This window comes from Dasypus novemcinctus, chromosome 3 (genome assembly GCF_030445035.2).
Source record: "Dasypus novemcinctus isolate mDasNov1 chromosome 3, mDasNov1.1.hap2, whole genome shotgun sequence".
NCBI classification, from domain to species: Eukaryota; Metazoa; Chordata; class Mammalia; order Cingulata; family Dasypodidae; genus Dasypus; species Dasypus novemcinctus.
The window spans coordinates 113,802,902-113,828,567 of NC_080675.1; the positions used below are offsets into that span (position 1 = coordinate 113,802,902).

The window sequence follows — 25,666 nt, forward strand, 5'->3', positions numbered from 1 at the left end:
TCTTATAGCTGCATAATATCCCATCGTGTGAATATACCACAGTTTGTTAATACTGTTGATGGATACCTGGGTTGTTTCCAACTTTTGGCAATTGTGAATAATTCCACTGTGAACATAGGTATGCAGATGTCTGTTCATGTCACTGCTTTCAGTTATTCTGCATATGTACCCAGTAGTGGTATTGTAGGGTACATGGTTAAGTCTATATTCAACTCCTTTAGGAATTGCCAAACAGTCCTCCACAGTGGCTGTACCATTCTGCATTTCCACCAACAGTGAATAAGTGTCCCTGTCCCTCCACATCCTCTCTAGCACTTGTAGTTTTCTGTCTTTCTAATAGTGGCCATTCTGATAGGTGTAAAATGATATCTCATTGGTTGTTTTTTTTTTTTTTTCCTCTCCCCTTCCCCCCGCCCCTCTCCAAGTTGTCTGCTCTCTGTGTCCATTCACTGTGTGTTTTTCTGTGACCGCTTCTATCCTTATCAGCGGCACTGGGAATCTGTGTTTCTTTTTGCTGCATCATCTTGTTGTGTCAGCTCTCCATGTGTGCAGTGCCATTCTTGGTCAGGCTGCACTTTCTTTCGTGCTGGGTGGCTCTCCTTTCGGGGCACACTCCTTGAGCATGGGGCTCCCCTATGCGGGGGACACCCCTGCATGATACAGCACTCCTTGCGCGCATCAACACTGCTCGTGGGCCAGCTCCACACGGGTCAAGAAGGCCCGGGGTTTGAACCGTGGACCTCCCATGTGGTAGGTGGATGCCCTATCCATTGGGCCAAGTCTGCTTCCCCCATAAAACATTTTAACTCTAAGTGCTTCTCTCCTAATATGTCATTGTCATTCAGAATTTTAGCTCCATCTTGACTTTTTTAACATTAAAAATTTGAAAATATTATAATCATTAATCCAATTGATATTTTCTTAGGCTTACCAGGTTTACCTACATGTTTACTGATTTCTGTGCTCACTGTTTCTTATTTCATCTTAGGCCTTTCTAGAATAATTTTACCTTTTCTTAGTAATACTAGAATTGTGGTTAGTAGGAGAATTGTTTTTGCCCTCAGGAGATGCCTACTGAAGTATTTAGGTGTAAAGTGTCAAAATACCAGCAACATTCCTTCAAATGGTTCAGCAAAAAAATAAAATCTTTACATCCATAAATAGCTGCATAAAACTGTTGAATTTACATGTAGCTTATATAGGTATTCACTGTATTATTCTTTCAATTTTTCTGCAATTCATTAAAAAAAGCTAAAAAACTATGATAGCTGAAATTTTAAATTTCAGTAGTAGGGTAGGGTTAGAATATAAAATCAAGGAAAGTGGGAGTAGGAGGGTGGAAAGGAAAGGCTTGAGGGAAAAATGGAACTGCTAGAGTACCAGATGAGTTTAAGTATTTAGAAGAAATTTTTACTAGATCTGCTGGAGTATTGGAAGGGGAAGCATGAATAGATATATAACAAAATAGAAGAATTACAAATAAGAGAAAAGAAACATTCATACAGAAAGGAAATATAATCCCAGCATATCATTTAGCTGAGATATGAACCAAATCATAGTAAAGAAAATACTCAATTTTGATTTTACCGAAATTTATGATGTAAATATTTGGGAGGATAATGAGTAAAGCATAATATAAGGGGCCTAAATCTCATTCACCAAAAGGAAATCAACTGAGACTTTCTAAAAATAACAAATTAAAAGGTAACCATATAAGTATATTATTTAGAAATATAGAGGTAAATACCAGAGGAAATAACTAAAAAAAATTGAAGGTAGTCACCTCTGAAGAGAGGGATTTGGAGGTGAAGGGAGGAAGGGAGGGAGATGGTTATTCTTCCATGCATATTTTGTATTATTTGATTTAAAAACAAATAAACACATATGTCCACATACTAACTGAATGCAAATAAATTATTTCTTAAATAAACTGACCTCAAAAATATTTGAGCTATTATTGTACCCTGTAATGTTAAAGTTATGGCATCAAACTTTAGTGGTCCTATGATTCTCCTGGTGTGCCCAGTAAAAATGCAGAGTCTCAGACCCCAGGTGAGAGTTTTTTAATCCATAGGTCTGGGTGGACCCTGGGAATCTGCATTTTCAGCTGGCATCCCAGAGGATTCGGATGCAGGTTGGTAGCCCAAAGACCACATTTGAGAAGCGCAGTGTAGACAAAGGCGAGCAGGTGTGGGCAGGGAGGCCGGGCATCCCCCTCGTGGGCAGGCTACCAGACCTGTGCTTCCACCTGCAGCTGCCTCCTGCTCTCACGTTAGGTAGAATTGTCCATCTAAGACAGAGAACCATTGCTGAGGTTTCTTGTTAACGTAATTCTAACTCATTCCTCCTCCTTCTCCAGCCACCACATTCTCTGTCCCACAGGACTTGAATTTGCAACAATGGATATCTGTTCAGTACCACTGGGGCCCACTCCAACTTGGACTTCCATCTGAGGTTGAGTTATATGCCCTCTGGGTCGCTCTCACAGATTAAAGAGCCCCTAGATGGCCAGTCAAGGGCTTTAGAGGGCAGGGACATCAGGAGATGAAGGCTTCATTACCCCCAGACAATGGCTTGGAGCGGATTCCTCCTATGCCTTTAGCAGGCTCTATGGGATTAGTGCATACAACATGTTTTGAAGGCCCCGTGCTATATCCCATTGGCCGCTGATGTCAAAGGCAAGAATGCCTTTTGCTCGCAGGGTATGCCTCTCTGAAACTTTATTTTCTCATGTTAAAGAAGGAGTCCTGGCAAGGCAGATGGAGGTGCCCTAAAAGACTGCAGACCACCGCGGTCTGTCCCGGCTCTCTCCCGCCTCACTCCCTCTCCCACTCGCATGATGTTGCCCCTAGACTGTGGGCTCAGGGGCCTCCAGCCAAAGCTGCTGACCCACCGTGGCCTTTCTCTGGGCTGTGTTCATTTGCATCGTGCTGCTGAGGTGGAGGAGCTACAGAGGCTCGGCCATTCACAGGAGGGTTCGGCTTAGCCTGGGGGCTCAGTGGGGAGAGGCCGCGGGGAAGGACAGCTCCACGGCTCCGCAGTCGGAGCAGTCACCATGCCCGACCTGCCGCCAGGATTCTTGTGCGACCGCGTGATCCAGGAGAGGGACAGGAGAAACGGAGGGGGCACCGTCACACAGCCCCTCAAGTTTGAGGGGCAGGATTTTGTTGTTCTCAAACAACAATGCCTGGCTCAGAAGCGTCTCTTTGAAGACCGTGTGTTCCCAGCAGGTGTTCAGGCCCTGGGCTCCCAGGAGTTGAGCCAGAAAACCAAGATGAAGGGCATTGCATGGAAAAGGCCACAGGTAGGGATGGAAGGGACTGGGCTTCAGGGGACAGCGGGCTGGAGTCGGAGACGCGATTCCCGCACTGAGCAAAGGGTTTATCAGGGCTCTCCTTACCCAGGGCTCCCAAAACACCTTCCTGCTTGCCCCCAAGACGGGAGCTGCCGTTTGCTATTTCTGTTATGATAATGCTTTCTGGATTCTTGAAATTGTAAATATTAAGAGAGTGAATGCCATGACTTAAATTCTTAGTAAGGTTATATTGACTATGAGTGTCTTCTTGAGAGCAGGTGTTTTGGGAATGTGAGAGTAAACTGGTTCAGGGGGTGGGGAGTGGGGTATATGGGAACCTCTTATGTTTTATATGTTTTTGAACGTAATGTTCTTTGTGATCTATCAACTTTAATTTAAAAAGTGTGAAAAAAAAAAGAGTTCTAAGGTTCACAGTTTCAAGGAGAGTTCCACGGAAGACGGTGGACAGTAAGGAAATGGGAGGCTGGAGGAGGCTGCAGCTCTGCCTTCTTCACCATTTCGCCTGGCCCCGGCTTATTAATGCAGTATCAGTTCAGTTTAAACAGAAACGTCCACAGTATAATACAGCGATTTCAGTGGTAGATGAGGATTGTGGTTAATAATACAATTGCAAGAATATTCGTTTATTGCAAGGTGTTAAGAATATGGTGATAAAGAGGGAAAAAATCTACAGTAACTTACAGACTATAGTTAGCAGTAGTATTGTATTATTTTTGTAGCAAAGATAAAGAAGGTACCATATCAATGCTAAAGGTAAAAGAAAGAATATAGGATTTAGTTTTATGAGATGTGCATAAGATAAAGCATTTTTTTCTTTTTTCTTTTTCATTAACAAGGAGACTTTGGTCATGCCATTTAACCAATCTGTGCTCATTTATTCAATTTTTGGAACACTGGAGAAACAATTGAGTTTGTTTTTAGGATTAAATAAGATAAAAGTGCCTGGACAGGATTTTTTAAAGTAATGTTTCCATAATTTGTTAAGCTGCCTTTTTCTGCTCTTTTATTTTTTTGAAGTTGAAATAATGTTTAAACAAGAAGTCCAGGCTGACCTCCCACACTCCTTACAGGATGAGGCAGTTTGCCCAAGGTCACAGTCTCGGGCAACTGAGGGGTTCATTTGTGTCAACAAAGGTCAAGTGCTTGGAGAACCGCACGACTGGGCCTATCTTCCCACGTTAAGGTTCACTGCATTTAGAGCAGACAAGGATCTCTCTAAACCAATGTGTCTCCAACACGGTGGATCCACAAGTTGATCCATTCACATATATGGAAAAATATTTGAATTATTTCTATCTGCTTTTTTTTAGAAGGTACTGGGAATTGAACCCAGGACCTCATACATGGGAAGCAGGGACTCAACCACTGAGCTACATTTGCTCCCCGCTGACTACCTTTAAAATAAACTTTCAATTTTAGAACAGTTTTAGATTTACAGAAAAATTGTGTTGACAGTACAGAGAGTTACTGTATACCAGGTATCCAGTTTCCTTGATTATTGACATCTTCGTTAGTGTGGTATATTTGTCACAATTAATGAACCGATATTGATAGAATATTGATCAAGAGTACAGGCTATTGACATTGTTGATGTGGACCTTGATTTCCTGGCTGAAGTACGGCTTATCAGATTTCTATTCCATCAAGTTAATTTTCCCCCCTTTCTGCATGGTACTCTTTGGAAGAAAGTTCTTAAGCATAAGCCCACACTGAAGGTGTGCGGAGTTATGCTCTACCTCCCTGAGGGCAGAGCATCTACACAAGTTATTTGGAATTCTTCTTCATAGAGTTATCTATTCTCCTCCATTTATTATTTATTTCTTTTTCTTTTTCTTTTTTATTTCTCTCCCCTTCCCCCCTCCCCCAGTTGTCTGTTCTCTGTGTCTATTTGCTGTGTGTTCTTCTTTGTCTGCTTCTGTTGTTGTCAGCAGCATGGGAATGTGTTTCTTTTTGTTGCATCATCTTGTTGTGTCAGCTCTCCATGTGTGCGGTGCCATTCCTGGGCAGGCTGCACTTTCTTTCACACTGGGCGGCTCTCACTATGGGTCACACTCCTTGCGCGTGGGGCTCCCCTAGGCAGGAGACATCCCCTACGCAGGGCACCCCTTGTGCGCATCAGCACTGCGCATGGGCCAGCTCCACACGGGTCAAGGAGGCCCGGGGTTTGAACCGCAGACCTCCCATGTGGTAGACGGACGCCCTAACCACTGGGCCAAGTCCGCTTCCCATATTATTTATTTATTGAATCAATTTACTTATATGAATATGGACTCATGATATTTACATTATATTTGAGGTGATAATCCAATACTACTTCATTAATTTTGTTGCTCAAATTTTTCCAGTTTGAACCACAGGAGTTCTACCATTGTTTCCTATATCCTTTTGACATACTCCTGTCATTGTGGGTTTTCTTTGAGCCCTTTCTTACTTTCTGGCACTACAAGGTGCTCTGGGCTCATTTTGTATACTTACTGCCCTAGCCCTAGAATCAGCCATTTCTCCAAGGAGCCCTGATTTCCTTACTGGAGAGTGGTATTAAAAACCAAGATCTGGGTTCTAGGTGTGCTCACTGCTACTGGGGTGTCATTGCTTCAACTGTTAGAAGAAGGAAACGTGTGTGTTCTAACTCGTGAATATACATATATCTATAAATATTCATATGTAGCTATCTGTATCTATAGTAAGCTAAATATGAATTCATACTAATTTATGCCTGAATAGTTTATTCTTCGGTATTGTAAATGGATTTTTAAAATTTCAAATTCCAGTTGTTCTTTGCTTGTACATATGAAAACATTTGGCTTTCATAAATTAACCTTGTATCCTACAGCCTTGCTATACTTGAGTATTAGTTCCAGGAATTGTTTTCGTTTGTTTAGTTTGGTTTGTTTTTTTGCTCTCTAGGATTTTCTACTTATTAAATAGCCATATCTGTCATTAATTTCGGAAAGTTGGCAGTCATTACTACTTCAAATGTTTCTCCTGTTCCTTTCTCTCTTTCTTCTCTTTCTGGTATTCCAATTATGCACATTTTGAAATTATCCCAAAGTTCTTGTATATTCTATTGTGTTTTCTTCATTATCTTTTCTCTTTTCATTTCAGACTGGGAAGTTTCTATTGTCTCATCTTCATATTCACTGCTTTTTTTCTCTGTCATATCTATCAAAGACATCTTTCATTTCTGTTACACTGTTATAGATTTCTAGCATTTCCTTTTCATCTTTCTTAGAATTTACATCTCTCTGCTTACATTACTCATCCATTCTTCCATGTTATCTACTTTTTCCTTAGAGTCCTTAACATATTAATCATAGCTATTTAAAACCCTCTTGTCTGATAATTCCAATATCTATGTCATCTGTGTCTAGTTCTGATGCTTGCTTTGTCTCTTCAGACTGTGTTTTCTCTTACCTTTTGACATGCTTTGTAATTTTTTGTTGAAAACCAGACATATTGCATTGACTAATAGGAACTGAGGTAAACAGACCTTTAGCAGGAAGATTTAGGCTAATCTGCTTAGGAGTTGTGCTGTGTTTAATGTTTGTAGATGCCACAGTCTTCAAATTCCTCTAGTATTTTTATTTTCTGTCCCCTCTTGACTTTGGGCTTGCCGAAGTACTCCTCATCAGTGTGTCTTACAGCTCTTGAAGCTGTAACTACCTGGAGCCCTATTGCTGAGGTAGCGATGTATACGGGGAGGGAAGCGGTCTATGGTCTTATGGTTAAATCTCCATCTTTCCTGGGCCTGTGCCTCTGGGCTATGAATTTCACATATTTCACAATTCATGTAGCTTTCTGCTCCTTTAGGCAAGACAGAAAGGGTAGAGGGTTCTGGAATTGGAACAATATCCTTTATCCAACTTGGATAAGACTCTGATAAAACTCTTTCCCCCTGTAGGGCAGGCCTTTGTTATGCAGAGTGCTTTGGGAGTATTTCACATGGATTGCTCTTTCCCTCTCTTTGCCAAGGTCTGTAATGAAAAACTGAAGTGCAAACCAAGGGGATCAGGAAGTGTATTTTGTTTAGGTAAAACACTGAGGAGACAAAAGCAACCTACATCCACTATACCTTAACTGGCTTTTTTTTTTTTTTCAAGGGGGAAAGAGTCTTGTTTGGAATAATAATAGTTTTACATTCTTTGTTTGATTTGCATTATTTTGGAAACAATAGCTTTAAATACATTGTTCAGTGTTTTTATATTGTAATCGGAGACTATGTACTGTAGTGATTGTGTGCTCAGACTTTGTAGCTAGACAGACTTTGGTTTGAATCCTGCCCTGTCACGTATTAGCTAGTAGTTAGCTTCTCTGTGCCTTAGTTTTTTATACATAAAATGGGAATAATGATAGTACCTGTATTTACCTCATTGGATTGTTATAAATATTAAATGAAATAATATATGAAAATCAGCTAGCATAGTGCCTTGTACCAACTAAGCTTTCAATAAATGTTATCTATTAATATTAATAAACTACGCAGATGAGTACAATATATAAAATAACAGTTTCACGGCTAGCCAGAATTTTTATACACATTACCAGTTGGCCATTTTACTGAATTGTCTGGTGTTGAACAAAAAAGGAAAGGCAAGATAAATGCTTCACTCTCTCCCTTTATAGTTTTCAAGATAATGAATTAGTTACTTAACATCTTTTGAAGGTAACCATTTAGCACTTTAAAATATCATTATAGGGAAGTGGATGTGGCTCAAGTGATTGGGCTCCTGTCTACCATAGAGGAGGTCCAGGGTTTGATGCCCAGGGCCTCCTGGTGAGGGCAAGCTGGCCTGTAGAGTGCTGGCCCAAGCAGAGAGGTGACGCAGCAAGATGATGCAACAAAAAGAGACACAGAGGAGAAGCAATAAGAGAAGCAACAGACCGGCTAGTTGAGGTGGAACAAGAGATTGAGCACCTCTCTCCCACTCTGGAAGGTCCTAGAATCAGTTTCCAGTACTGCCTAAAAAGAAGACAGCAGACACAGAAGGACATACAGCAAATGGACACGGAGAGCAGACAGTGGGCACAAACAATGGGGGTAGGAGGACATAAATAAATAAGTCTTCTAAAAAAATAAATAAAATATCATTATACTGTCTTGGATGTAAACATATTAGATTATTGTCATTCTTGAAGATCAAATTGTCCCCTCTTTGCCCAGAGGTACCCTCTTGAATCTTGTTCCTTTTGACAGGGCTCTAAAAGTGCTTATTAACTTCCTTTCTCTCTGATATGACAAGGTCTTCCAGGCTCCTCCTATTCACTTCCTGCTCAGACCTGGAATCAGTCAGATCTCCAGGAAGCCCTGGTTTTTCAGGTAGCAATTAGTCACAATTTGGGTTCTGGAAATTGTTATGCAATGAGATCTGTATTGCCTCTCAACCTTTTCATGGAAAGAACTAGGATATAATAAAAACATCTCTAATTCACACTGATCTTTCCAATCCAATTCAAATTCTAAACTCTAGGGTATATGAGTAACCTCTTCTGTATTACATTTGTGTCTTCTTTCTTCCACACCAAGAATTCTGGTCCTTAAAAAAGTAATAATAGAATTAAAGCATCCATAATTACTCATTTGAATAAGTCAGAATACATACACAATAGCCTCAGAATGACAATATTAACAAATATCTCTACAAAACAAATTCTGAGGCAGTGGACTTGGCCCAGTGGTTAGGGCGTCCGCCTACCACATGGGAGGTCTGCGGTTCAAACCCCGGGCCTCCTTGACCCGTGTGGAGCTGGCCCATGCGCAGTGCTGATGCGCACAAGGAGTGCCCTGCCACGCAGGGGTGTCCCCCGTGTAGGGGGGCCCCACACTCAAGGAGTGCGCCCCCTAAGGAGAGCCGCCCAGCGAAAAAAAGTGCAGCCTGCCCAGGAATGGTGCCGTACACACACGGAGAGCTGACACAACAAGATGACGCAACGAAAAGAAACTCAGATTCCCGTGCCGCTGACGACAACAGAAGCGGACAAAGAAACAAGACGCAGCAAATAGACACAGAGAACAGACAACCGGGGTTGGGGCGGGGGAGAGAAATAAATAAATAAATAAATCTTTAAAACAAATTCTGAAAACCGTTTAAAAATATTTACATATACTCTCTCCATTCTCCTCCCATTTAAAAGTTTTAAAATAGTTGTCTGTTGTCTGAACTTATAGTCATTATATACTATACATTCTCCCTTTTAACCATCATTTGATTTTTTTTAACAAATCAATATTATTGATACATATTAATCAAGCACAAATCCATCAGAAGTATACAATCAATGGTATTTGGTGTAATCACCTTTTTTATAATTAATTTCTATTTTATTAGAATTATTATTTACCTTTACCAATGCTTTTTTAAATTGTGTTTTTTTAAGATACATAGATCACAAAAAAATTACATTAAAAAATATAAGAGGTTCCTATATACCCCACATTCCACCCCACCACCTCAACAACCTCTTTCATCATTGTGGCACATTCAGTGTAAACTATTACTCATGCGGTATTCACCACATGCAAAATGTATTCACCAAATGCAATGAATGTGCCATCATTTGATTTTGGTGCCACAAGTAGTTATATATTAAATATTTACCACTCGTGTTTGTGTTGATGTCTCTATCATCATTCTAGTTGTCTGAACCTCTTTTTCTAGTAGATTTCTCAGGAAGAACTCATATGACCAGTATTCCCTGAATTCTTACATTGTGAAGACAGCTCATTTGCACCATTTATACTTTAAAGATATTTATGCTGATATGAATCCTCAATTCACATTTTCTTTCCTTCAGTACTTTAAATATATAATTCCAGTTTCTTCTGGAATAAAACATTGCTGCTGAACAGTCTGACAATATCTTGCATTCCCTGATAAGGCACGTTTCCCCCCTGGATGCCCAAAGAATCTATTTTATTTTCCTTTGAAGTTCAGTAATTTTCTAGAATATGTGTTTGTATTGGTCATTCTGGTTTGATATAAAAAAAGCAGTGTTCAGTTTACTTTTTAAAATATTAGCATCAATATGTTCTTTTATTTCAGAAAATCTTTTTTCCAGAATTATAGCTTTTAGTATTTGGTTGCCTTTTCTTGTTTTCCTTCTTTAGAGACTCCTATTATCTAAATATTGCATCTTTTTGTCAGTCTTCACTATTTGTCACTTTCTCATGAATCTTATTTTTCTCTTTGTTCATTTCTTTTTGTTTTCATAATTTTGCTTCTTTAAACCTTCTATTTCTCTTAATTTGTTCTTGTGTTTCCTTCACATTAAGTTTTCATTTCTGAAATGGTTTTTTTCTTCTTCAATTCTGTCACCTCATTTCTGAGTTTTTCTAATTTTTATTTATGTCATTTTTCATGGCATGCCATTTTTTAAAATTTTTGTTTATTTTTAAATAAGTGGTTAGTTTTTATCTGCTTCATGGGCACATCTTTATGAAACCTTTCATAGTCTGTAGAAATATTGTTTTTCTTGTTTTCTCCATTTAAAAAAAATATTCTTCTTTATGCTGAGATGGTACCATCATTGACCAGTGGAAGCCTCTTCAATTTGGTTTGGTGTCTGTTTTAGTTTTCCAGATTGTTCAAGCAAATATCATGAAACGGTTCAGTTTAAACAATGGGAATTTATTTGCTCACGTTTTGAGGCCAGGAAAATGTCACCAAATCAAGGCATCATCGGAGCGGTGCTTTCTCTCCGAAGCTTGTGGCGTTCTGGGCTGGCTGCCGGGGATCCTTGGTCCCTTTTCCTGGGAAGACACATGGTGGTGTCCTCCGGTCTCTTCTCGTCCCGGGTCCATTTCAGGTTCTTGCTTTCTGTGACTTTCTCCCTCGTGTCTGAATTCATTCCACTTACAGAGCTCGCCAGTAATAGGCTCGAGACCCGTCCTGATGGTGGCGGGTCCCACCCAACTGAAGGAGCCTCATTACAGTGGCCTGGTTACAGTGGAGCCATACTCACAGGAGGGGATTAAACTGTAAGCACGTGTTTTTCTGGGGTCCATTCAGCTTCAAACTACCACAGTATCCTTTTGATATAAACCAGAATAATTTGATAGTTTCTCTGATCTTTGACAAAAAGAAAAAAAAAAGCCTTCCAGGCTCATCTGTGTATTTCTTTCCTCACACCTTTAACAGTTCAGGTCATCAATAAGCTACTTGAGGGGGAAATAGTATTTAAAGATCACAATCTGTATTTTAACGTTCTCTTTACTACTGTGTTGTTATTGCTTCTAGTCCTTTTCAGTACACAGAGAGAGGAAATATGTTTTTTTAAAAAAAAGACAAAAATTAATCTCAAGTTATACTTATATATCCAATCCAGCTTTAAAATTACAGGGTTGTTACTTAAGTTCTTAGATCTTATATTTTTATACATTTTTTTAACACAAAAAATCTTAGTTCCTAATAATATTAACGTAAGTTCTCATTTGTTATATCCTACAGTATTCATGTCAAAGTTTTGACATAATAATAACATTTCTCATGGGTTCTTTTTTTTTCAAACTGAATCCAACTTTTTTTTAAACATTTATTTTATTTATTTATTCCCCCCTTGTTGTTTTTGTGCTAGCTGTCTGCTCTCTGTGCCCATTCACTGTGTGCTCTGTGTCTGCTTGTTTTCTTTTCTCGTCATCTTTTTAGGAGGCACTGGAAACCAATCCTGGGACCTCCAATGTGGGAGAGAGTCATTCAATCACTTGAGCCACCTCAGCTCCCTCGTTTGTTGTGTCTCTCCTCTTTGTCTTTTTTTATTGTGCCAGTTTGCCATGCAGGCCAGCTCGCCTTCAATGAACCTGGGACCTCCCATGTGGTAGGCAGGAGCCCAATCACTTGAGCCACATCCACTTCCCTCTCATTGTTCTTATGATCCACATTTGATTTTTGTACTTAGGATCTATCCCCACAGGAATAAACAGCCAAAATGTTATATTTAAAGTTGTTTGAAATAATTCTTTTTTTATGTGTGTAGTTATGCCACCTACTTGATAAGCAGTTGGGTTTCTTGCTTCATTTTGTTTTTAATTTTTATAGATTGCTTTTTAAAACCATTATTATTTTATTTTGGCTTTTAATTATGTGAAACTTTCCATGCTTCCTAAGTCAAAACTATTTTAAAAAGTCATGTTCAGAGAAATTTTACTTCCATCTCTATTCCTTGAAACTTATTCCTTCCCTCTTCATACAAGTAATCTTTTTTGAAGTTATTATTTTTGGCTTATCCTTCCACTGCATTGAGTAGGGGTTTTTTTAAGATTTATTTTATTTTATTTTATTTATTTATTTATTTTTAAAGATTTATTTATTTATTTAATTTCCCCCCCTCCCCTGGTGGTCTGTTCTTGGTGTCTATTTGCTGCGTCTTGTTTCTTTGTCCGCTTCTGTTGTCGTCAGCGGCACGGGAAGTGTGGGCGGCGCCATTCCTGGGCAGGCCGCTCTTTCTTTTCACGCTGGGCGGCTTTCCTCACGGGCGCACTCCTTGCGCGTGGGGCTCCCCCACGCGGGGGACACCCTTGCGTGGCACGGCACTCCTTGCACGCATCAGCACTGCGCATGGCCAGCTCCACACGGGTCAAGGAGGCCCGGGGTTTGAACCGCGGACCTCCCATATGGTAGACGGACGCCCTAACCACTGGGCCAAAGTCCGTTTCCCAAGATTTATTTTATTTATTTATTTTTCTCCACCCCCCCTTGTTGTTTACACTTGCTGTGTCTGTTTGTCTTCCTCGTTTCTTTAAGAGGCACCAGGAACCAAACCCAGGGTCTCTGATACGGGAGGGAGGTACCTAATCTCTTGAGCCACCTCTTTTCCCTGCTTTGTTGGGTCTCTCATTGTGTTTTTCCTTGTGTCTCTTGTTGCATTATCTTGTTGCATCAGCTTGCCGCTCTTGCCTGTCACATGAGCTCGCTGTCTTGCTCGTCCTCTTTAGAAGGCACCAGAAAACTCTACTCCTGGTTTGTTATGTCTCTCATTATGTTTTTCTTCTTGTGTCTCTTATTGAGTCAGCTTGCCATGCCTGCCCATCATGCCAGCTCACTGTCTTCTTTAGGAGGCACCAGGAACTGAACCAGGAACCACCCATGTGGTAGGCAGGAGCTCAGTCGCTTGAACCACATCCACGTCCCTGCATTGAGGTTTTTTTTTTCCTCTCCTCTTCCCTCCCCAACCCGGTTTTCTGTTCTCTGTGTTCATTTGCTGTGTCTTCTTTGTCTGCTTCTGTTGCTGTCAGCAGCACAGGAATCTGTGTTTCTTTTTGTCGTGTCATCTTGTGTCAGCTCTCCATGTGTGCAGCACCATTCCTGGGCAGGCTGCACTTTCTCTCACGCTGGGCGGCTCTCCTACGGGGCACACTCCTTGTGCATGGGGCTCCCCTACGCAGGGGACACCCCTGCATGGCACGGCACTCCTTGCGTGCATCAGCACTGCGCTTGGGCCAGCTCCACACGGGTCAAGGAGGCCCGGGGTTTGAACCTAGGACCTCTCATGTGGTAGGCGGACGCCCTAACCACTGGGCCAAGTCTGCCGCCCCTGAATTGAATTTTGAATTAAATTGCTAAAACAAGGAAAAAATTGCTAAAATATTTAAGTTACAAAAAGTAATATTAAAAGTTGTCATAAATGTATAGGAAAAATGCTAAAAACCCAAATAGTAAAATGGACACAAACATATGATTTATAAATAGCTAAACTTAAAACAACAATGAAATATCATTTTCCCCTTTTTAATTTGCAGAGATTTTTTAAAAAATTAATTCTGATGCTGAGTGTTTATGAGGCTAAGGGGAAAACAGACACTATTAATCCCAGATGGTGGATGTGTAAATTGATACATACTTTCTGAATGAGGATTTGGCTGAAGATCAAAATTCTTTTAACAAAACAAAAAATGTGTTTCCTCTAGCCTAGCAATTTCAACCTCTTACTGAAGTTTATATATTTATTGAAAATAATTTACTTGAAGGAGAACATCATGAATATTATAGGAATAGATATGTCTGTTTTTCTTTATAGTTTTTTCACCTAATCAGACACCTTTAAACACTAACTTTCGATTTTTAAAAAATTCTTTATATAAATGGAATCTTACTGTATGGGAAACCTGAGAAATCATATTTTTTCAAAGTTTTCAAAATGGCTATTCCTCACAGGTAGGAAAGACATACATTTCCCTAATAAATGAGTGGATTCACTCAAAAATACTTATTGGGCACCCCTATGTGTACAGAAACTAGAGCAGCAGCTGAGAAAGCCAGAGAAAGCCCAGAAGAAAAGATGGCAGACGGGGAAGTGCTGTGGTGTGATCTAAAGCAGGACTGTCCATCTAGTGGAGAGAGAGAGCCCTGCGTGCTGGAAGCTCCAGCTCACTTGGGTATATTGGGGCTGTTGTGATTACGAGAGGGGGAGAGAGAGCAGTTTCACAGGAAGAGCAAAGTTTCCTGAAGCTCTGAAGAATGGTGTTAAATCCAAACCACAAAATGTGAGCTATAGACCACAGTCAGTGCTAGTAGTCTGAGGATGTTCTCTCATAATCTGTCACAAATGTTCCACAACAATGTAAAGTGTTGATGGAGGGGTGTTGTAAGGGACTTCTGCATAATGTTCATGATGGTTTGTAAATTCACAATTTCTCTAATTATATATATATATATATACACACACCCCAAACCACACACACACACACAAAGAATGAAGTTCTGATACATGGATGAAACAAAATCATTATATTATTCCTTCCCCCCCTCCCCGCATCTGGTTGCATCATTGTCTGTTTTTTTGGTGCAGTGCGTCTCTTTGCTGCATGGGGGCCTGTGCCTCACCGCGCAGGTCTGGGGCTCCTGTTACCTTTTTTTTTGCCAGGAGGTCCCAGGGATGGAACCTGGGTCCACCATATGGTAAACAAGAGCTCGATTGCTTGAACCACAGCCACTTCCCTATTTTATTCTTTTTTTTTTTTTTTAAAGATTTTTTAAATTTTTATTTATTTAATTTCCCCCCCTCCCCTGGTTGTCTGTTCTCTGTGTCTATTTGCTGCGTCTTGTTTCTCTGTCCGCTTCTGTTGTCGTCAGCGGCACAGGAAGTGTGGGCGGCGCCATTCCTCGGCAGGCTGCTCCCTCCTTCGCTCTGGGCGGCTCTCCTTTTTGGGTGCACTCCTTGCGCGTGGGGCTCCCCTATGTGGGGGGCACCCCTGTGTGGCAGGGCACTCCTTGCGCGCATCAGCACTGCGCATGGGCCAGCTCCACACGGGTCAAGGAGGCCCGGGGTTTGAACCGAGGACCTCCCATATGGTAGACGGACGCCCTAACCACTGGGCCAAAGTCCGTTTCCCCCTATTTTATTCTTTATATTCATTATATTATTCTTCAATAATAAAGAATTTCTCATAAGACATGAAAGGACAAATACTGTATGAGTCCACTTAGTATATGAAAATCTAGAATAGGCAAGTTCATAGAGAGAGAAAGTAGATTTGAGGTTACCAGGGGCCAGGGAGAGGGAGGAATGGGGAATTCTTTTCCAATGGGTACAGAGTTTCTGTTTGGGGTGGTGAAAAGTTTCGGAAGTAGATAGTGGTAATGGTTGCACAACGTTAATTGTGCATAATTAATACCACTGAGTTGTATACTTAAAAATGATCAAAATGGCAACTTTCATGTCAGATACATTTTACCACAATACATTTTTTAAACCACAGAATAATTATTTTTAAATTTAAGAAGTTTAAATACAAATCATGACACGTGCAAACAGAAGCCAGAGCCATCTCTGTTGGGCTGCCTGGACTTGAAAACGACTGCTGTGACTCCATATTTGGTAGCCTTGAGTGAAGAGACACAGCCTCCAGTGGGCGGGGATGCAGGCGAAGCCCACACCAAACTCGCTCTCTGTTCTCTCCAGCTCTCAAGTCCTGTGGACCCTGGGACATTGGCTGACTCTAAATATGAATGTTGCCAAGCCTGTGGGGAGAAAGACCCTTATTTTCCCCCATATCTCTTCTGCTTGGCATAGAAAGAGAAAAAGCCGTGCTTACTGCTGCCACTTTGTGACAGGAATGACACAGTCCTAATTCTCAAGCTTCCCCCTTACTCAGATAGTATGATAGTGTGGGGGACAGTGCGCTCCTAACTTCTACCACTTCCTCCCTGCGTGTCTTCAAGTTACTCAACCTTTCTGAGCCTTCGTTTCCTTATTTGAAAGATAAGGAGGCTTGTACTAGTGGTGTCTGTAAAGATCCTGATATATGGTGCCAGTACTACATAATGCAATTCAATAATTGTAGTAGCTACGTTTTTTTTTTTAAGATTTACTTATTTATTTCTCTCCCCCCCTCCCACCTTGGTTGTCTGTTCTCTGTGCCTATTTGCTGTGTCTTCTTCTTTGTTCGCTTTTGTTGTTAGCGACACAGGAATCTGTGTTTCTTTTTGTTGCATCATCTTGTGTCAGCTCTCCTTGTGGGCGGCGCCATTCCTGGGCAGGCTACAATTTCTTTCACGCTGGGTGGCTCTCCTTATGGGGCGCACTCCTTGCGAGTGGGGCTCCCCTACGTGGGGGACACGCCTGTGTGGCAGGGCACTCCTTGCGCGCATCAGCTCTGCGTTTGGGCCAGCTGCACACGGGTCAAGGAGGCCCAGGGTTTGAACCGCAGACCTCCCATGTGGTAAATGGACGCCCTAACCACTGGGCCAAGTCTGCCGCCCGTAGTAGCTATTATTATTACCTGTTTGTATCCTTTTTGCTTCACAGGAAATTTGTGAAAATCCCCGGTTTATCATTGGTGGAGCCAATAGAACTGACATCTGCCAAGGAGATCTAGGTAGGAAAGTCTTGTCGGATGAACGGAGGGTAATTAAAAGGTGAGATCCCGCTACAGGAAGTGAAGGGACAACAATCTATTTTTGCTTTTAATTAATCTTCAGAAGATTTTCATATTAATTATTTTATGCTACTGTATCTGTGTTGGTGAGTGCTTCATTTAATTTTTGGTCCTTCCACATTTCTCATAACTACTTTGCCTTGTGACACAGGAAACATGCCTCATTTTAAAGGCTCCTCTCTAGAGAACAGAGGATGTTTTGTCTCCCTGCTCAGAAAAATAAAATCCTTGCACTTAACTGTACCCATCGTCATTAGAAGGCAGCTCTGTGACTGTCTGTGTACCAAGCATGCCCCATGGGTGTTCACACACACATACACACACACCGCACTATTGAAAAGAGCATCTGTCACTCAAACTCTTGATTAAGTTGGCCCAGAAAGAATAGCAACATATTACAGAAATCATTAAACAAAGATGGCATTTGCCATGTGAATGAGCACCCAGTTTTCTGTTTGTTCAGTTAGCTTGGCTGTTCACTAAGCCTTTTGTTCAGGAATCTTTGGGTGTAGAGTACTGGAAAGCTACATGAAGTAAAATTGGAGAGAAAGTCAGTAGAAACCCTTTAAAACTTGAGGCCAAAGGGCATTCAAATGAAAGGAATTTGATTCATTTTGCCCCAAAAGGAGAGGCTGAAGGGGAACTGGATACCTGGATTCCTGCACCTGAGGCAAGGCTGCCCCCGGTAGCCCTGGGCAAGCTAATAATCTGGGCCCTTCAAACCAACACACTATTTCAAAGGAAAGGCAAAGGAGTGGAGGAGGAGTGGGTGAGGGGTGGCTGCCGATGGCTCCCAGACTCCCCCTCCAGTCTCAAGGACGCATATATAATGCGCAAAAGCCTTGCACTTTTTTATACCCATCCGTACCAACCAAGCGTGCCCCTTGGGTATCCACACGCATGAGCACACACAACTCCATACTGAACACTGTCAGCAAGGAGGTCTGAGGAATAAGTAAATGTCTCCATCTCATTCCATTGCAGCAATATCTTAGTGCCCCCTGTAGGCTGGTTCCAGGGCATCTGCCCAGCTGGCTTTCCCTGCAGTACAAATCTGCTTGGCTGGTGACACCCTGATGCTCCTTCTCTGCTGAGGTCAGAGAGGAAAAGGACTCACACTGCAGAGGTATGGGGCAGGGAGGATTTCCTTTAAGTGTCAGGAAAAACGACCCAATAATAGTAACCTACTGCTTCGTCTCCACTGAGGTCCAAAAAGGAAACGAGTTTACATTGCAGATGGAGGAATTTCCTACAGTCTTTAGGAAACCTTTCCAGTCATGAGGGAGTAAGTTACCCTGTTTATCCTATTGTCAAGGGACTCCTGTTAAAATCGCCTTCCCTGGGTTGGCTCCTCTGTAAGGTCAAATCTGGAAGTAGGACAGTGAGCATCAAGTGAACTCCAGTTCTTCTGAGAAGCGGGAGAGCTCGTTGGGCTTGGGTCTTTCTCTGACAGAAGTGCAGACCCCTCCCGTGATCTGTGCATGTGTTTTCCTGCAGGGGACTGCTGGTTTCTCGCAGCCATCGCCTGTCTAACTCTGAACAAGCGGCTGCTTTTCCGAGTCATACCCCATGATCAGAGTTTCGTCGAAAACTACGCGGGGATCTTCCACTTCCAGGTGCGGTCATGGGGATGTGACTAAGAGGGCCAACCACAGTCCACCCACCACTGTTCTCCACCCTTGACTTCCCAGGGGCCCCGGGAAAGGCTCCACCTATCCTCCCATCTGTAACAGTGGGCTGTGACCTCCTGAAAGCTTCAAGCCTTTGAGGAAGGAAGTTGTTTATCTCTGGCCTCCACCCCACACGCCTTCCGCTAAGGCCCAGAAAGGCAGGAAGACATCCTCTTTGTTGGAATGTGGCTCTATTTTTGCCTCTCCAGCTGACTGGCTGCTGTGGGATTGCCCACAGCCCTTCTCAAGTACGTTCCTAAGACATTCGCCTTGGGAATCCAGGCAGTTAGGGCTGTAAAGGAATGTCTAGTCCAAGAACGGCAGCTCCTGTTAACTTCTTTCTCTTTAAGGCGGGTCTATACCAAGTCTATCACTCAAGTCTTCTAGGTCCTGAAAGCAAAAGTCTGGTTAAACTGGGGACCAGGCTTCTGGATTGGCCTAGAACTGAATCTCTTGATTCCAGAAACATTTCAGCCATTGGAAATTTTCTGGGTCCAAATTGTCCAGGCATATAGCCAAATCCTGGAGCTGGCCCAGAACTGAAGTAATCGCCCCATGTGGTGATCCAGCATAAACTGGAGTTCTCGAGAGTCAGTCCGTCTCCACCCCTGAAGGTTCTTTTATATCCCAAGACTGATCCAATTCATCTGTTGATATACCTGCTGATCTTGTACCTCAGGACTGAAGGCCTCAGAAGAAGTCTTCTCTTCAGATAGTCCCAGACCCAGCATCCCACTGCCAGGGCAACGAGTCCCTGAGTTTTGTTCCTTCTCTGTACCATGGATCTGCTTATTGTCCTCAGCTATCCAAAGGGTTGTGTCAGAGTGGAGTACATCCCATAAATGCAAAGACTGGACTAAGGTTTTTGCCCTCTTTTCAATAAGGGAGAAAGTGCCACTGAAAAGGAGAGTAAACTGCCTTTGGCCTTCTTCAGTTAAAAAATGATTTGTTCAAAAAGAACAACATCCAGAATTGAAATCATTGGACATTGTTCCTGCTACAGCCAGAGTATGTTCTGGGTCAATTTTCTCTTCCATTTCAATCCTTTTTTTTTCAGCAGAAATTTCTACTTTGTCATCAAGAAATACATACATGAATACATCACCCTCACTTAGATCAATTGTTCTCAACCCTAGCACATTAGCATCATCTGGCGCTCCTAAAAATATACTGATACCTAGACTCTACCCCAAACCTACTAAGCAGGGGAATGAAAATCTCAAGTCCTAAGGTATTCACTGAGCACATACCATACCCAGAACTGGGTTAGTCTAGACCTTCTTAAAGGGGTAAAGAGGTATGTAACTCACTTCTTGCTCTCAAGGAGCTCACAGTCCAGTTAGAGATAGATTCACACATCCCAAACCCAGAATAGGATAGGAACTTGTCCTGCTTTAGGAAAAGAGAAACCCCTAAGGATGTGGGAATGGGGACAGTCTTGTCAATGGTAAGCTGAGGATGTGACTCTGTGCTTGATGCTTCTGTGCAGTTCTGGCGCTATGGAGACTGGGTGGACGTGATTATTGATGATTGTCTGCCAACTTACAACAACCAACTGGTTTTCACCAAATCCAACCACCGCAATGAATTCTGGAGTGCTCTGCTGGAGAAGGCCTATGCTAAGTAAGGTGACATGCTAGAATGTGAGGCAGGGCTAGAGGTAAGGAGGATGGCTGCAAAACCTGAGGTCACACTCATAGGAGGATGCTTGTGTCTATGTACGTGTGTTCACCTGTGACACAAAATCAGAGAAGAGCAGGTCCAGGCAGCAAACAACCGTAACTAAAAACACTTAAGAGTAGAAATGAAGATTAGTATGGATTAGCTTTACTTTCCAAAGTGAGTTCTCTAATTCTGCTTTCAGAGTGGTGTTGCAAGTCTCAGATCAGAGCTCAAAGTCCCTGGAGCTCAGAATTCAAGGTCTTGCCTGGCTCAAAAAAAACCTCATGCGCCTGTAGCATGTTAATAAAGACCAGTTGTCTCTCATCTGAGAATGCACACCCCAGCTACTAATGGCTTTAAGGTGACCCTGCCTCAGGGTTCAGGGTATAGCCGAAAGAGAATTATCAGGAACTATGAAGATCTGGGTTCTGATACCAGTACTTCTGGCTCTCTGTGGCTTTGGGTGAGTCACTTAACCTCTCAAGCACAGTTTCCTCATGGTGAAGAAAGAGAATCATAGTGCCCATCCCATTAGCTCACAGGATTATTGGGGAATTAGATGAAAGAACATCACAGAACCCAAGAGGGAAGTTCTAATGGTAAGGGTACCTGGGTCATGTTTTCTGGAACCCTGTGATTCCTGATTGGTCTTCATCTTCTCTCCAAGGCTCCATGGTTCCTATGAAGCCCTGAAAGGTGGGAACACCACAGAGGCCATGGAGGACTTCACAGGAGGGGTGACAGAGTTTTTTGATATCAATGATGCTCCCAGAGACATGTACAAGATCATGAAGAAAGCCATCGAGAGAGGTTCCCTTATGGGCTGCTCCATTGATGTAAGTTTGGGGTATGGGGTGCAGGCCAGGGAGCTGTCAAGTATTGGGAGGCCCTTTACCAAATGAACAGCGGCTTAAAGCTTTCTTCTGGGGAAGGGTGAAAGGTTTTACTTTAGGAAGCAGGAACTGGCTCTGTAGTTTGAAACCTGGAGACTTCTCAAGATAGTAGAGTTCATGGGGCTTTCAGTGAAGGGACTGGGCAAGTACCTTCTGAGCATGGGATGTAGGTGAAAAGCCCACAGGTTCATGTCAGCACAGGTCTTTCTTCCCAGTGCTGCTCAGTCCCAGCATGCCCTGGTTAAGCTGGCCACATACTTGGCTATGGGCCTGAGCCCATCATTTCCCTAGGATATGGGTTTTGTGTTGTTATCTTGATAGATGCTCAGCCTGCAACTCTTGGTGCAACAAGTTGGTGTGAACTCAAACAGGAGCCAAGGAAAGAGGTAGGGAGATGGTAGACCATGGCTGGACTCTGGGTTCCAGGAGACACACCTTCCCTAGGGTCTGCTCAGTGCATCATCGTCTCAGCAATGGAAGTTCCTGCTGAATTCCTGCCCATGCTGAATTCCTGCTCCTTCCTCTCCCATCATTCCCAATGGATAGGAAAGCTTGGAAAGATCAGTTAGCATAAAGCACCATGAGTGAATATTTTCTTTCTGTATCACTTTTCTCCATCTTTTCCCCATTCATATGCTATTTATCTCTCCTCTTTTCCTTTGTCTGTTCCCTCCCTCCTCCTTCCCTCTCCACTCTTTGTTTGTTCATTCCCCCTCTCCTGAACTGTTCCCTCCTCCCCCAATCGGGCTTCAGGATGGGACGAATATGACCTATGGGACCTCTCCTTCTGGTCTCAACATGGGGGAGTTGATTGCACGGATGGTGAGAAATATGGATAACTCGCGGTTCAGGGACTCAGACCTCGACCCCAGAGCCTCAGATGACAGACCAACCCGGGTGTGTACGCTGCCAGTTGTCAAGACTGGCCATTCTGCCAACCTGCATGACCCTGCCCTCTTGGTGTCAGACTCTGTTCACAAGAGCCAGTGTCTACATGCAGACCCCCACCTAGGGACGCTCATGGGTGGGGGTGGAATAACTTGTGCCCCAACGTTCCTGAAGAAGGTGGAAGAGCCAGTGTTAGGAGAATTCTTCATACTCCATGGGTCAGGCAGTTTCTCTGACAAGAAATTAACAGGCAGAAATACAAAAGAGACTTCATTTATTTTAAAATATTCCTTCCCTTCTAATTCACTCGTTTATTCATTCAGCACATAGTTATTGAGCTCCTGCTATGCTCAGGTACTGTTCCAGCACTGAGCAAAATAAAGTATCTTATATTCTTGTACTTTTAGAAGTGATAACTGCTCACTGACAATACCGTGCTATACATTCCCCGTCCAAAGAATATCACTTAACGTTTGGTATATGACCTTCCTGGATTTTTTCTATGCATATACTTTATCTGTATTCTCATATTTTAAAGATTGTCACACTAAATGTACCTTTTTGCAGCTTGCCTTCCACAGTTAGTTATATATTCTTAATCTTCCAATGAGAATTCTGCTATAAATGTTTTTTAGGAGCATCCCAATATTCCAATTTTACATAACTTGCTGACCCAATATCTATATATATACACACATTTTCATGTGTGTATATATGATCATTTCCATAAGCTAGATTCCCAGAAATGGAATGGCTGGGCCACACGATAGGCATGGGCTACGCCAAAAGAGTCCTCTCCAGGGGCTTCCTAGGTCTAGGAAGGAGGATGAGTGGGTCTCCTGGTGCCTCCCTTGCCCTTTCCTTCTGCCTGGTCTGGGCCATCAGAGGACGGAGATCTGGAAGAGGCTGAGATGCCAGAGCCCTGGCCCCACCCACATGCTTTACCCTGAGAAAGGCCCCAGGAATGGCTTCACTTCTTTCCAAGTGTGGCTCTGGGAAGTTCCTCTTAAAGCAGTTACGTCACTAGGCAAAGTGGAGCCACAGAGACCCTGCTAGGCTCTGGTGGTCCTGCCCTCTCTGCCAAGGCTCCTCTGTGGCTGCCCCTTGGAAATTTCTGCAAATGGAAGCCCTGCCCCTGTACCCTTAGGCGTAGTCACGTCTGAGCAGAGCCCCCTCTGGCCTCCTCAGAATTCTCTCTCTGGATATGATTCTTTGGTTTTCCTGAATCTCACGTTCTAGGTGGGAGGAGATGTTGGGGTGTGAAGAAAAAAGGTTAGACCTGTATATTTCATCTAACCCCTTTTCTCAACATCTGTCTCCTCCATCTGGCTGGGCGCAGGGAAAGGGGGAGCCCGAAGTCCAGGGCAGGCCCCCTCTGTCCCCCTTCTTCCCTAAGGGGTCCAGGAAGGAGGGGCAGGGACACCCTCGCCCACCTCACACCACAGCACCCAAGCTGCGCTCTGCGATCAGAGCCTTCTTAGAGCAGTCGGCTTCGGGAAAACGAGTCTCAGGGCCTGTGTCTTCCTGACTTGCTTAAAGGGCCGTTGGGAGGATGCGCATGGTCAGTTAGACACACGTTCGGGGCGTGGAGTTGTCCTTTTCCTTGCAAAGCCTGGAAAAGGATTCAGTGTGAACTAGGTCTCCAGGCAGCCGCACGTCTTCCCAACCGCTGACAGGCTGTCTCGACTTTGCTCCACAGACGATTGTTCCAGTTCAGTATGAGACAAGAATGGCCTGCGGGCTGGTCAAAGGTCATGCCTACTCGGTCACTGGGCTGGAGGAGGTGAGTCTGGCCGGGGATTTGCAGGGCTTGGGGAGCCACTTGGACCACCTTGCTACCCCAGGTGCCTCCTGAAGTCAGGCTTTGCTTTCTTTGCGCTCCGCCATCGGCAGAGCTTGCCTCCAATCTGAAGATTTGCTCAAGGTTCAAATGGAGCCTCTGGGACTGGAGGGGCCCATCGGAACTGGTCGAGGTGGATCTCGCCATAAGATGGCGTTCAGTTAATCTTTGTTTTTAGTGCTTAAAGTGGCAATTTCCCCAGCGTTTACAAGGAGTAAGTAGAAAGGTCACTTTGTTTTTATGAAATTGATCTCATGGCCCTCATGATTCCTCTTCTCTTCTGTTCAGTTACAGTATTTGGCTCCCTCTGGGACTCCTGTGCTTTACTGGGTCATGTAGGAGATGGGAACCTTGTTAGGCCTGAGCAGGTTATGGCCTGTACAAAGGATGAGCAAAGCGGGACAGTCTGCTGCATCCGCCCATGGTGGCCGATTGGAGGAAGTTGTACCTTTTACTAACTGGTCCATCTAGAAGGAACTTCTTTCCTTAGCCAGCAGGAGTGTTTTTCTCATTTGTACAAAGACATCTAACATGCTAGCATGCCCTATCTCCACACAAAGCTCATAACGGCCAGAATGTTGGCTGGGAAAATTCCTTTCTAGAAGATGGAGAGGTCATGGCCCTCCCATCACCGCAGACTGAATGCCAAGGCTCTGACCCTTCGCCCCACGTTCCAGTTCACAGAAAGCTAAGCTGTCTCCTTGGCCAGGAGCAGGGAGGCAGCCCCCTGTAAGGGATCCTCTCCCCATCACCACCCCAGCTCTTGGGGCAAGGCAAAAGGCCCCCTTTCCAGACAGAGGATCTAGAGCTTGAGAGCGTTTTCTCTTTGCCTAAGACCCTGTTCAAGGATGAGAAGGTGAAGCTGGTGCGACTGCGGAACCCCTGGGGCCAGGTGGAGTGGACGGGCTCCTGGAGTGACAGGTAGGTGGGGGACAGCACGGCCTGGGGGCCAGACTGGATTGGTACCAGGCCCTGAGAGTACTTCCAAATGCTTGGCCTAAAATCTCCTTGAAAACCAGTGATCAGCAAGAAGAGGGGGTCCAGGCAAGGGCTAGGGTCAGAGCCAGGAGAATCAGGGACCCAGAGAGCTTGCTGATGGCCATAGGCTGGAAAGCAAATATTCTAGAACGCATGGAAAGGAGCAGAGTCTTCGAACCCAGGGGCCTGGAGTGGGCAAGTGAATTCTCTTCTTGGAGTCTCTGTTCCCTTATCTGTAAAATGGGAACAATAGTAACACTTGCCTTTTGGACTGTCATGAGAGTAAATGTCATGAGAGTGCTCGGCCAATGCTAAGTTTTCCTCTCCCTGGAAAATGTGTCCTTTTAAATAATTTTACTGGTTATCACTGAGGAGAACAGACAGGGAACAATAGAAATAACAAACATGAGAAAGTTATTACAAAGGTTCAGAAAATATACAAAGCCTTTACAGTCCCATCCCAATCTCTAGTTCCTGTTGTCTTTAGTGAATGGTAGGCTGCCCCTTAAGCTCCTTTTATTCCTGAGAGGGGGATAGCAGGTCTTAGCA

At 43.3% G+C, this 25,666-nt stretch overlaps 1 protein-coding gene across 4 annotated transcripts in view; it reads left to right on the forward strand.

The window, feature by feature from the left end:
• CAPN3 (calpain 3) overlaps positions 1–25,666 on the forward strand; it is a 58,438-nt gene that overhangs the window by 13,769 nt on the left and 19,003 nt on the right. For 2 of the 4 annotated variants that reach the window (XM_058294011.2, XM_058294013.1), the window contains exons 2-8: positions 17,057–17,126; positions 18,684–18,802; positions 20,346–20,479; positions 21,186–21,354; positions 22,165–22,308; positions 23,999–24,082; positions 24,975–25,060. In XM_058294011.2, coding sequence (XP_058149994.1) covers positions 17,057–17,126; positions 18,684–18,802; positions 20,346–20,479; positions 21,186–21,354; positions 22,165–22,308; positions 23,999–24,082; positions 24,975–25,060 — 806 coding nt within the window. The remainder of the gene's footprint in view (positions 1–17,056; positions 17,127–18,683; positions 18,803–20,345; positions 20,480–21,185; positions 21,355–22,164; positions 22,309–23,998; positions 24,083–24,974; positions 25,061–25,666) is intronic. The other 2 variants (XM_058294012.2, XM_058294014.2) reach the window with 1 other exon arrangement.